The sequence below is a fragment of the Anoplopoma fimbria genome, chromosome 20 (genome assembly GCF_027596085.1).
Source record: "Anoplopoma fimbria isolate UVic2021 breed Golden Eagle Sablefish chromosome 20, Afim_UVic_2022, whole genome shotgun sequence".
In the NCBI taxonomy this organism is placed as follows: domain Eukaryota; kingdom Metazoa; phylum Chordata; class Actinopteri; order Perciformes; family Anoplopomatidae; genus Anoplopoma; species Anoplopoma fimbria.
Genome location: NC_072468.1, coordinates 23,535,946 through 23,549,144, shown reverse-complemented (window position 1 = coordinate 23,549,144; position 13,199 = coordinate 23,535,946). Strand labels below are relative to the sequence as shown.

General features: G+C 40.9%; 1 protein-coding gene across 1 annotated transcript in view; it reads left to right on the top strand.

Annotated features, from left to right (window-relative positions):
• LOC129109146 (DNA-binding protein SATB1) overlaps nucleotides 1–3,904 on the top strand; it is a 61,399-nt gene extending 57,495 nt beyond the window's left edge. The window contains exon 12 of the mRNA XM_054621136.1: nucleotides 1,117–3,904. Coding sequence (XP_054477111.1) covers nucleotides 1,117–1,803 — 687 coding nt within the window. The 3' untranslated portion in view covers nucleotides 1,804–3,904. The remainder of the gene's footprint in view (nucleotides 1–1,116) is intronic.
• Nucleotides 3,905–13,199: the final 9,295 nt, after the last annotated feature.

The following is a 13,199-nucleotide window of genomic DNA, read 5'->3' as shown; positions in this document are numbered from 1 at the left end:
GTGCTCGGTTAACGGTCGAAATAATAAAGAACAATAACACTTGTATTAAAAGTCTGAGGCACGGCGCTGTTTGGTTACTCTGAGACATGGCCAGTGGTTCACAAAGACAGCCATTTACTGGATATAAATAAGGTAATAGGATTTCTTTTACAAATCAGTTTCAGCAGCAGATATGGAATGAGGGAATTTTTCTTTTGCATGCAAACAGAAGATTGATAAAATAGGATTATTTCTGATTTAATGGTGCTGTTTTACACCGTCCACGAGAGACTCGTGTTTAAATATTTTTCATTCCGGCCCTTCACTAACGCGACGCATTAGCCAAATTAGCTCCCATTTGCTCAACAAGAATTATCATAGCTCAGTATATTGGTTACAGTAAAAAAAATCACATCTTTGGGTGCATTTATGCAGCTGGCAAACGGAGTCCCTGCAAAGTGCTGTTTAGCAAAACTTCATTACGAAACACCTATTCTACAGCGTCTGACTCAGAAATGAAAATAAAAAGAGCACCCATTCGGCGGGGTCAATGGGGACCACGAGTAGCCCACTCGCTCCCCCTCCAACCACACAATGAGACATTTTACGAGTAATGTGTCATGTGTTTACACCGACGGGAGTCTGACGGCGGACTGAGAGCCATCGATAGCATTCTAGCACTGCGGCAAATCAGCCAGACCATCGCAACGTGAATTGTGCACAGGGATCTTGTTTATCACTGCCTGGCAATAGAGCCTGATAAGCAGCAGAGGCTATAATAGAGAGGCCAGTTTCCCACTGAGTGTGTCTCTTGAGTTCATGTGTGTGTGTGTGTGTGTGTGTGTGTGTGTGTGTGTGTGTGTGTGTGTGTGTGTGTGTGTGTGTTGCCTCTACCCCCACAATGAGATACACAATCTCCCACCACTGGAAAAAAAGGGGGAAGAAAAAATCATATCTGCAGAACTGATTACATTCAATGAGATATTACATGGAAAATTCCTTCAACCAAGTGCCTGTTCTATACACAGCGGGGCCCATTTTTCCTCACAACTCAATTGATTTTAATGAAAGGCCTTATTAAGGCTCCGATAAGTGTTCACTGATAACATCCCCGTCTCCTTTCTCTTCCCACTGCAGGCTCAGCCGCCCCACTCCATGCAGCAGCAGCAGCAGCAGCATCATCAGCAGCATCAGCAGCATCATCATCATCAGCAGCAGCAGCATCAGTCCTCCCTGTCCCTCCAGCACCCCTCCCAACCCCATTTGTCCCAGCAGCCCTTGCAGCAACTGCAGCCCTGCACCGGACCCCGTCTTCCGCCCCGCCAGCCCTCCACCGCTTCCCCGGCGGAGACGGAGGACGAGGGCGGCCGCGGAGGGAGCATCAAGTCCCGGACGTGTGGAGGGAAGATCTCCCTGGAGGCTCTGGGCATCCTGCAGAGCTTCATCCAGGACGTGGGCCTGTACCCGGACGAGGAGGCCATCCACACCCTGTCGGCCCAGCTGGACCTGCCCAAGCTCACCATCATCAAGTTCTTCCAGAACCAGCGCTTCTACATCAATCACCCGGCCAAGGCGCCCAAGGAGCCCAGCAACAACAACAACAGCACCGCAGCCACCGCCAACAACACCAACACCAGCAGCAGCAGCAGCAGCAGCCCGGCCTTCGAGGAGGAGCTGACGGACTTCAGGGAGAGCGGAGAGCTGCTGAAGGAGCTGGACGACAGCACGCAGACCAACAGCACCATCTTCTCCATCAAGATCGAGGAGCAGCTGGCCCGAGGCGCCGAGGCCCAGTCGGAGTCGGAGCACGAGGCCAAGGAGTAGGACGCTCCCCGTCTGAACATGTACTGACAGCTCCTCTTGTGCTCACACACACACAGACTGACGGCTGTGCTCGATGTAAACGCTCCGGCCGACACAGAACCACGCCACTGCAAATAAAGAAGAGTCGTGTTTTTAATCAGTACCGCGTCTGGACTATGAGAGGAGTGTTTATAAATATAAATCATTTGCAGACTGACTATGTCAAGTGTTCACACACTGGAAAAAGCCCATTTCAGACTCAAGTACTACTTTTTGGATTTTGTAAAACTTGTATTATTCACTGTAAAGACTGATGCATCATTTAAACAATCTGCACAAAAAATTATTCTAAGTATGTTGCCGTGGATATTTGCTGACTGCACTCTATGTCTGTTGTTTTACACTGACTTACTTTAACTTTTTTGAGCTACTGATTATATTTAAAAAAACAAAAAAAGAAGAAAAAAAGTCCCCCCCTGGAGTTTGCTAGGACTTTGATAGGTGTTTACGTACGTGATGTTTAACTGGATTTTTAAAAAATAAATAATCATAATAATAATAGCAAATGAAATCAAGGACCAAGTGGTTGACAAGGCCTTAATCATGAGGTATCAAGTCTGGAGCCTGCTGGCAGATTAGTTATTCTTTTTAAAAAAAGCGCATAATGTGATTATGGACGACTCCAAACTCTGGAATCGATCACCCGGCCCAGGTGACCCTCCGAGAATAGCTCAGTCTTTACGTATTATTTGTTAGGGAGGAAATATAAATATATATATATAGACATTATATTGTAACTGTAAAAAAAAAAAAGATACAGTCTTAAAGAAACTATGCCAACAAATGCCTTGTACTATACGGCACTGCCGATGTTAGATTATTTTGCAAAACCTTTGTCACTGTAACTCTCTGAATTGCCACACAGTTAGAAATGTGAATTACACCATGTTTATGTTGTCCGACATTATTATTTATTTGCAGTTCATGCAGTGTTTCTGATGTAATTACTTTTTTTTCTTTTTTTTTTTAAGTTTATGTTACGTAGAGCTTTTTTTTTTTATTCCACAGAGCTTTTTTTTTTTCTATTTATAAATGTGATTTCGATGGGCAGTAAAAACAAAAAGTGTCTTAAACGTTTTAAATGGAGAAATGTGCTTTAAAGGTTGCCTATAAAAAGTGCTGTATGTTGAGCAACTCATGCTACAAGCTTCACAATTAATGTTGTATGCAATTTTTACTATCATGCAAATAAGCTTAGGTAAAATGACTAACCTATAGAACACCTTAGAGAGAAAAACATATGCAATCTGTGTGAAAATCGATGTCTGCGATGTGTCTTCCTTTGGTTAACAATCCAATTCAAAAAGCTATTCCTGTATAAATATTCTGTATAAAAGTGTTTCTTTTTTATCGGTTTATTTCAATGAGAACACCAGTTATTTTGTTACGACTGACTGTTTTATAAGTGTTTCTCGGTTCCTTTCTGCAGAAAATGTTCTAACTAGAAGTGGTTATTGATTGTTAATTACACAATTAAACTGTTTGTATTGTACCACAGATTTCTTGGCATTAACTTGACCAGACTCTTTTGGCACCAGAGTGGGGGATGTTGTTTTTTTTTTCTTTCTCCTCTGCGGACAATAGATGAAACAATGTGAATTGTTTTTAAAACTCCACTGCTAAGAGATATCAACTCCTTCAGCTGCAGTCACTGAACACGTTATTTGTAATAACTGTAAATATCACATCTTATGAATCATTGATTGTTTATTATTGTAAATATATTTGAAAGTCTGTGCAAGAGCTCTCCGTACGAATCAACGCTCTGTCGTGCCTCTTCCTCTCAGTACCTGGGCTCCTCTACTGCATCTTCACTTCTACTGCTGAGTGTATCTGAAGCACCTGTGAAAAATCTGAAAATAAAGAAATGTGAGGTGTGAAAACACCTGTAACGGCGAAGCCCTCTGCAGGGAGTTAAGGTAGAGAAAACTGCACAGCTGTCCTGACCTCGCCGTGAACCCCAGGTGAGGCCAGGTGTCTGCTCCTTTAGGAAATTACCCTCACCTGTTAACACCCTGCGATATGTGCCAGCCAGTCTGGGCCGGCGTTCCCCCCTTTGATGTTCTGCTCTTTTTTTTTTTTTTTGATGAATAAAAAAAAAGCCAAGAGTGTAACAGTGTGTGTGTTCAGAGGGAAAGAAAAAATCTAATTATACATGTGCAAAAAGTGTCAGACGCTCTCATGGGGAGGTTGTGGAGTCGGGGTTTTGTTAGAAAAAAAGGTGCATCGACACAAAACACACACACGACAAAGTAGAGAGTTGACAATGAGCTCTTTCATTTCCTGGTTTTTGACTTTACAAAGCGACTCGCTCGCTGACAAACGAGAGGTGAAGGCACCGACAAACAACAGGAACTCCAGCGTAATACTCCTCCTCATTATCACTGTTTTCATAAGGATCAGTGTTATTTACCGCAGACTTACAAAAGGTTTTCCCACACAGATGGCTAATACTCTCCTATAACAGCGCTACTCCATTTCAGAGGTGGTCACGATCAAGTTCTCTATGATTTCTTTGGGAAAAAAATCTAACTTAGAAAGTTTTTAACTCAAATAAGTGAAATATCCGCCCCCCACCCAAAAAAAAAGAAAGAGTGCTAAAAAGCGTCATCCACATATATTTGGTAAAGAGTTTTCAGCCCATGTGTCTCCATGTTTGCGGATGACGAGCTGCTGTTTCTGAACCATGGAGCTCCATCTTGGTGCTTAAACGCTGGAGTCTCTGTGCGGGGGGGTATCATGGGTGATTGCTCAGAAGAAGACTGGCAACAGTTTTTCCAAACTCCGTCTCCATTAGGCTGTTCGCTGGCTCTCCACGGCTTCAAACACACTTCAAAGACTTTTCCTCCCAGATGTCAAAATAGAAATCATAATTACGACAAGAATGGTGACTGATGAATCACTGACTCTTGTTAACGCGGGCTTCTCATGCTGGCTACGCAAGACAAGTTTTACCAGGAAGCATTCATAGATGATGCCACATCACGCTGTGGTATACGCCACTTTAATGAAAAAATATAGATACAATATCTTCTTGTGATATTTGTAGGAATATTTAATGTCGTAGCAAATAAACAGTTTCACCATAAAGGTTCCAGTTCATGCAAAGGCAAAATGACAAACTGATAAAGCTTCACTTTAAACAAATGACATTCACACCTTGTTGAAAATGTTTAGCTGTTAGAGCAGGCACAAAACAATAAGCAAAACAATGCATTTATTATAATCGATTTCAAAGAAGATAAAAACATTTAAAGTTAAAAAAGGTGAAGAATAAAATTGTCTCATTTTTGTAAAAATCAGCTTTAGAGGCTGCATCATTCAGCAATACTAAAATATACAAATATAATGATAGTTATACAAAAATAGTAATTATAAAAAAAATGCATTCAAAATGTCACTTAAGTTAAAGTATGTACATTGTATTAACAAAACAGTACTTAAAGTTACAAAAGCAAAATTACTTATAATGCTGAAAAATGAGTGTTGAGCTATTATTTTATTATATAATTGCATTTTTATTATTTCAAAGCTTTTGGGTAGTTTAATATATAATAAATCTTATTTTATAAACGTTACATATGTTGTGTTTGTTAAACTAGGTTGTATCTAAAGTTGTCAATTAAATATAGGAAAGTAAAGAGTACAATATTTCCCAAATTGTAATTGTGTAGTAGAAGTATAAAATAGCATAAAATGGAAATACTAAAGTAAAGTACAAGTACCTCAGAAGCACAGTACCTATGTAAATGCACTCTTTATATTACTGGTGAAATGCTCAACAGACACAGAACTCAAGTGACAACTTCAAGCAAAAAATCTCATGAAATACGTGATCTCAAACTTTTAATCACTTGTAATAGGCGTGAGTTATTCCGATAATATGCATTGTGGTTTTTTTTTTTTGTCTCTCATTGCCTGGATGCACATCTGCAGGATGGACACACTTAAAGAACGTATACTTCACGCTCCACTGAACACAAACCCCCAGAGTAGTGATGAAGATGTCAATCAACGGTGCACATTAACACTTCACAGATGACTTGAGGGAATACAGAGTTTGGGCTTCATGAATCCAGATTTCAAGTGAGCATCATATTGTGTGTGTGTGTGTGTGTGTGTGTGTGTGTGTGTGTGTGTGTGTGTGTGTGTGTGTGTGTGTGTGTGTGTGTGTGTGTGTGTTTGTGTTTTTTGTATTCCCAGCCTGTGTTGTACATCACTTAACAACTCAGAAAAAAAGTGGACTGAAACTCGTAGCTCTGCCAGGCTGTCAAGTGTCTCGCTGTTGAGAAAACCAAGGAAAGGAAACGACTCATAACTTGGCTCCGTCCCTCACGATTTATAATCAGTCACATGTGGTTTCTTAGACCAGCGTTAGCACTCATCAGCCTAATATACAACATTCAACAATTAGTTAAAGAATTTCATAGAATCATGAGGGCGAGGAAATTACTAACTGTTTCTATTGTATGATGGAAGCCAACAGAAAATCTGTAAGAGAAATGAAAACGACATAAAACATGAGGTGCAGAAGATCTCAGCTTTAAACTTTAAAAATGAAAGTCTTAACAGTTGTACAGATGTTCATCGTCCTTTTTATTCTCACCCGGCTGTGTATGTAGGGGTTACTATTTTTGGAGTTTCTAAACAAACAAATTTGCATTTTGTTATGCTTTCTCCATATTTTCTCTTCACTTTTTTTTTTTTACCCTGAATAGTCCTTTTGTGAGCTTTGAGTGTAGAACAGAATCTTGTTTATCGTGGTGATCGGTGCCCTCTTGCAACAGGAATCACTACAGATTTTTGAGGCGTTGGGATATAAAATTGGTGTAAATAAAAGGCTTAAAACTGACCCGGTCCTGTGAAAGAATTTTTGTGTTTTTTTTGTGAAAATTGGTTAAAAATTAAAGTTAAGGGAGTAGGCCTTAAATCCAAGAATACTCAATGTTAATGGCCACCTTACTTATTTTCAGTACAGCAATCTGAAAGTGTACGAAATTTGAAATTAACTTTGCAGAACCTAGAGCAACACTTTTCCACTTTTTTTCACCCAAAATTCGTGCAAGATTGCAGGTTTATAAAGCATGGGAAAACACAAGAAAAGTAGGCAATAGACCTCTTTCCAACAACCTTTCTGTTTTTGATATACCTGGTGTGTCACATTCAGTGTCACGACTGCAAATTCAAAGTTATTAAACAGTGAAAATGATGCACTGATTATTTTATTTCATTACATCTGTTACTTATTCAGTCTCTCTTTCATTACATTACATTACAGTCATTTAGCAGACGCTTTTATCCAAAGCGACTTACAATCAGTAGTATATTACATATCATTCACCCATTCACACACTGATGACAGGCTACCATGCAAGGTGCCACCATCAGACTCTAACTAACATTCATTCACATCCAGTCCACACCGATGGCAAGCCTTCAGGAGCAACTTGGGGTTAAGTGTCTTGCCCAAGGACACATCGACTGCCGAAGCCGGGCATCGAACCACCGACCCTCTGATTGGAGAACTACCTTGCTCTCCACTACGAAAGTTTGAAACTAAATTGTTAAAACAGACTAAAGACAGTTTTGATGAGTTTTATTTTGTTTCTATCAAATTTGAATGGAGTGTCTTTTAACATGTAACTCTTTGAATTATGGGTTCATTTTGACCAAACCAGAGTTGGTGATGGTAGAAAGACTTTGCTTCTGTCATGTTTGAATGAACTGTGTTTAAAACCAGGTAAGATAACTGTTGTCTGACTGGAGTCTGGTGGCTTTGAGGAGAACTTATTGAATGCATGTTTTGTATGTTGATAAATTATAACAATTGCCCAAATCCAGGTTAATTTCATTTCGTACATATTCACTTCAATGCACATCACATAGCTCTGGAAAACGGAGCTTGAGCTAGAGATCTGTGACTACAGCAGAGTCATTTTGTCCCTTGAAAGAAATACGATTGTAACCTTTTCCATGGAAAACAAAAGACAGATGTTGGTGGGTGTAAGTGGGTTTTTTTAAACAGTGGGAAAAAGGCTATACACACCAGACAGTAAAGAACCACTGATCATAATGCAGGTTCAGTCCGGTACACACTATTACTATGAGACTGAGAAGAAAAAGAAAGAAGTGGCACAGAGTAGATGTTTTCATTCTGTTGCATCGATCGGTTTTTAACTCTCATGTCCTTCCACATCCAGCCACTCCCTCCTTCTCTGCAGAAACAACTTCCCCACCATTTCCACCACCTGACCTTTCCCACCCATTTACTCACCTGCTTCCAATTCCCCACTAATCAGCCCAGTTTATAGACTGGTTCAATTCCACTGGAACTCCACCAGATTTTGATTTAAGCGTTGATTATCCTTTCTGGCCTGCTTGTTTCCCAGACTGAAGATTCTCCGCCTGCCCCCCCGCATGGTTAAGTTTACCTTTACTGATCGATCTCCTCGTTTTGTTTCTGGATCACATTTGACATGGAATCTGTTTTACTCTGACTGTCTCTGTGTCGTGCTTTTGGTTTCTAGTCTGTTCTGTGCCGCAAGCGTTAGCCTGCAAATCTGCCAAAAAAACATAGACTGTATATAAGAAGTTAACGTAGTCATCGTGACGTCAACCGTTGGTTTGTGGACTGCCATTTTGAAGCTACGAGGTTGGCGATTTTACCGTCGCTATATAGGATTACAGCCGTTGCTTTTTTGTTGTTTTTTGTGACTGATAAAAGTGTTGGAGAAAGTCTTAAGTTGCTTACGTTTGCAAGCTAGCATCACACAACCTAGCAAGTCGCTAGCTCGTTAGCAAACAGCAACAATTGAGAAGCGGCGGATTTGTTCGCTTGCTCTTCACCATTGAATTGTCAAGATCATTTGAAGCACATAAACATTCTACACATATGAAAGTTAAGTTAATAAGTCTGTCCTTCTACTCAACATAAACTGTTCCATGTTTCATGAACTGATTAAACCTCTGGGCTACTTTATTCTCAATGCATTTGTTTTGGAATCACACTTCAGCCCATATATCCAACACGTCATTGTCACAGGCACAAAGAGAGAGAGTATCACCCTAAACATACCCATAATCCTATGCAGGACCACAAACGGTTGTTATCTCCATGTCAACACCAACACTGACACACCAATGAGTGCACATGATGAATTTAAAGTCCTCAAAGAGATTTATTGGGCAGCACCTTGGTGATGTTTCTGCTACGTTTAGCTCCAGATTAATAGGGACGTTACACTCAGGTTGTTGCGGCAGAACATCGGCAGGTCTGGCTCGTGCAAGGGGAGTCCTAAGTGCCTACCCATGAGCCCTTGGGACTGCGCAGTAAATCAAACAGGAAATGCAGCAGAAAGCCTAATAAAGTTATTCTAATGATAGCAATCTCCGCGGAATCACCCCGATCTAAATCGGAAACCTCTCCTCTGCTGAGCTGCCTGGTGAAAGCCAAACATTCTTGAAAAAAAAAAATCCACCTCCTATGTGGAGAAGCGGAAACAGAAGGTTAGAAGTGTGGAAATTAATAACATTAATCACTTTTGAGCTGCTTTACCTCCTCTCCTGCTCCTTCTGGTTTTGAGGAGAAGATTAAACATGAAGCAACTCAGTGGGGATTGAAACCTTCCTTCTGATCACATTCATTTCGTAACATCACGGTTGCGTGATTATGGATGCTGATTTCTGGAAAAAAGTGGCGCATGCCCTTGTCTAATCCTGATTATTAACACCTTCTAATTTTCAGTACGATGCCCAGCGTTTGTAGTCGGGTGAATCCTTTAAATCCTGCGCAAATACAGGCCTCATCTCACCAGACAGAAGAAAGGAGATATTCACCTCAGAAAAGCTAAAGTCAGGACACTTTTCTGGTTTTACATTCCAGGTTTTGTATTTGTGTTCCGCGGCCGATACCTCTGGCTGCCCTTTTATTCCGTCTCAGACATAACAGCTTTAGTTTGATGCCTGCAGGCAGACACAACAACACAGCCATGGCTCCACAGCGTTCAGACCTTCCACCTCTTTACAATTCAAGCATTTCAAGAGCACAATGTTGTGAAACGGACAGATGGATTCTGCTGAGCATCCAAAGAACTCTGTTATCTTCAAAGTTTGTGCCAAGGCCTCCGATCCATTCACTCGGCTGTGTATTTAAGATAAAAGATTGACTTTTTTTCCTCTAAATATTAGTCTTTTTAAAATGTATTTCATGGAGAGCATAGAGGAGGATTGTTGGAAGGAATTTCACAAAGCGAGGTCTTTGCAAAGTGGATTTTTGTTTGAATATGGCAGCAGAAGAATCAGTACAGAATGAGCTAAAATATTAATAAGTGTTGGTTTTCTCATTGTAAGGAATTATACATAACTGACTGTGCAGCCTGCAGTGAGAGGGAGAGAAAAAAACATCACAGTGAAAATCAACTCATGTCTATTTATTGAGTCAGCGGCCTGTTGTGCATTTTCTAGGAATTTAGCTGAAGTGCCCTCTTGTTATTTGAAGTACTAATTGAACCCATTTTCCTTTTTTAAACCTGTCTTACCACTTCCATTTTAAAGCAATAACTCATCGATGAACAAACCCACTCAGCGAACGCCACTTGTCACAATGGTTCCACTTATGCATTGACCAAAACAGACTCAACAGTGAAAGTTGCGTCACGGATTTTGGGGCCGTTGGCGCGTCAAAGTGCCTTGCCACTTATCTGAATTGTGTTTAATATATTCTGTATTTTGGGCTGTTTTTTAAAAAGCGGGGAGGTGAAAGCATCTCAGCGGATAAACTGGTGGATTTGAAGGTGCGCGTTTTCACAAAATATGGCAGTTTTCCTCTTTTACCGCAAACCTCTCCTTGGAGGTTTACACACCGAAAGGTCTCTCCAATAAAACTCCCAAAGACGAAGGAGAAGAATCCGATCCACTCTTTGTCTTTGATATTCCTAAATGTCCTTAAACCTTGTAGAACCTTGGCAATATTTGAACCGTATTGAACTTAATTCACTGGATTTAAGTAAAGCGCGCTCGCATCTGTGTCACTGTTTGTAGATGTGAGTTGTGATCTTTCAATCATGGGGATGCTGATCCAGGAGAAGTTGACACGTCCTGGTCGGCAATCTGCATGGGGAGCTGAGGTGCGGATATTTCATTCAGGCACTTCTTCCCTCTGATCATAATTGCACGGCGACAGATGGGCAATGGCGGAGAACGCAAGTATACAGCGTGCATAGAAATGTGCTCATAGCTCTGAACAGGAACAGCTTTAAAGCACTCAGGTGTGGGGCTGCTTTTTTTTTTTTACACCTTTTCTTGCCTACGTAACACCTACTTCTTTACAGCGTGGGCAGAGTAGCATATAAATGGTCCTGAGTTCCAGGAAAGACGCAAGTTTGAGGTATGAATGGTCGTAAATCTCTCCTGTTACAGGTGAATGATGGATATTGTGGCCGTTTTTTTTTTGAATCAGAGAGCTTCTCTTCTAAGATAATGGAGCATTCGCGAGGCCTCTTGCCACCTTTCCCTCCTCGACAAGTAAGCATCAAGAGAAAAAAAAGGGAGAACGGAGAAGAAGCAGTTAAATTGCCTTAACAGCTGTGCAGGGTATGAATAACTCGTTAGCTGTGTGCATTTTAAGTCATCAAATCCCAAACCCCCCCCCACCTAGCCCTCATTTGCAAAGGGGACAGGAGGGAGGTGCTAATTAAAGTGATAAAGAGAACAAATCTTATCAAATCTGGTGCTGGATTTTTTTTCTCTACAGGGTGGGGTGGAGGTGTCGGTGTGTGTGGAGAAAAAAAAAAAGTTCCAGGGTTACATCTGTATTCTCAAACACTCGGGGAAGGTGCTATTTCATGTTTAATTAATTAAGCAGTCTCTTTAACTGTATCTTGACAAATGTGATGCCAATTAGATAGTGAGGAGAAATTGTTTATTGCTAATTAATGGTTGATTTCTGGGGAAAAGAAGTTAAATCCTCAGGTATCATACCTTTTTCCTAACTGTTACAATGCATAAATGAGCATCTACCTCCGACTCTACTTGTTGTCGAATGAACGGGTGGAAAGAAGCTCTCTGTGGAAATCCTTGTTTCTTGTGGAGATCCCTACGTGTCTTGAGGAGTTCTCTTAAAACAGCATTGATAAAGGGTTAGATCAAGTAGATATAGAGTGTGATGTTGTCAGGTAGTGTGGAAGTTATGGCCAGAAGTTAAAAAAAAAGATGAACAGTGTCAACAGAATGTGAAAAAGCTACAGCGTTGACATAATTTTACCTGTACCATTAAGCATTTTAGCTTTACTTCCACCCTGAAGCCCTTTTTGCTTTCTCGTTCTGCAGGTTTCCATGAATCGTTGTGGTACCTGGACCGTAGTCGTGCCTCCTGCTGTGAGCCGACTGACACCCACTGCTACTTCGATTATTATTATTAGTCACATTACTATCCCTATTTTCATAACTATAATTCTACTGTAATAATTGCTGCTGTTATTATAAGTAGTCTTATTATATGAATCATTTATGTCATATACATAGAATGTGTTGTATCTCTGTTATGCTGTTCATTCTGTACACATGACATCTATTGCATTCTGTCCATCCTGGGAGAAGGATCCCTCCTCTGTCGTTCTCCCAGAGGTTTCTTCCTTTTTTCTCCCTGTTGAAGGTTTTTTTTAGGGGAGTTTTTCCTGTGCCGATGTGAGGGAAGGACAGAGGATGTCGCATGTGTACGGATTGTAAAGCCCTCTGAGGCAAATTTGTAATTTGTGATTCTGGGCTATACAAAATAAACTGAATTGAATTGAATTGAATAATGTTGCAAAGATATCTACTGAAATTAGCATGCTAACCAGCTAGCCCCGGCCTGTCCTGTCTTGTTATACCACTTGTACCTAAAGAGGCGACACTGAGTCACTGTAGCGTCCAGTCTTCCCTCAGTCCAACATGAGAGGACCAAGAAAAGCTGCACTGAGTGCTTTTCAACTACATTGAAAGTACAGTTTGTGTACATTTTGATATTTGTTCATTTGATTAAATCCAAAATGACAGAAATGAGAAAACGACGAGTGTTTTCATTCGTCCGCCCCTCGACAGCGAGACACAACGACACATACCTTCAGTTAGCAGTTAGCTTTAGCAACTAGCATTCAGCCAGCTGTTGTAAAACCTAGCGACAGAATTCGCAACGGCTGCAGCAGACATTTTTCTGATCTGGCGGGTAGTCGGGACAATCCCCCAGCAGGGGATGGCGATTGCTGAATTCCAGTTGCTACATTTTCACTGCTAACTGAAGCTCCATCTCCGAGGAGCTACATGCTCCCCTTTTGGTAAATGATAATGATGCCTTTGACTAGTATCTTCACACAGAAGGT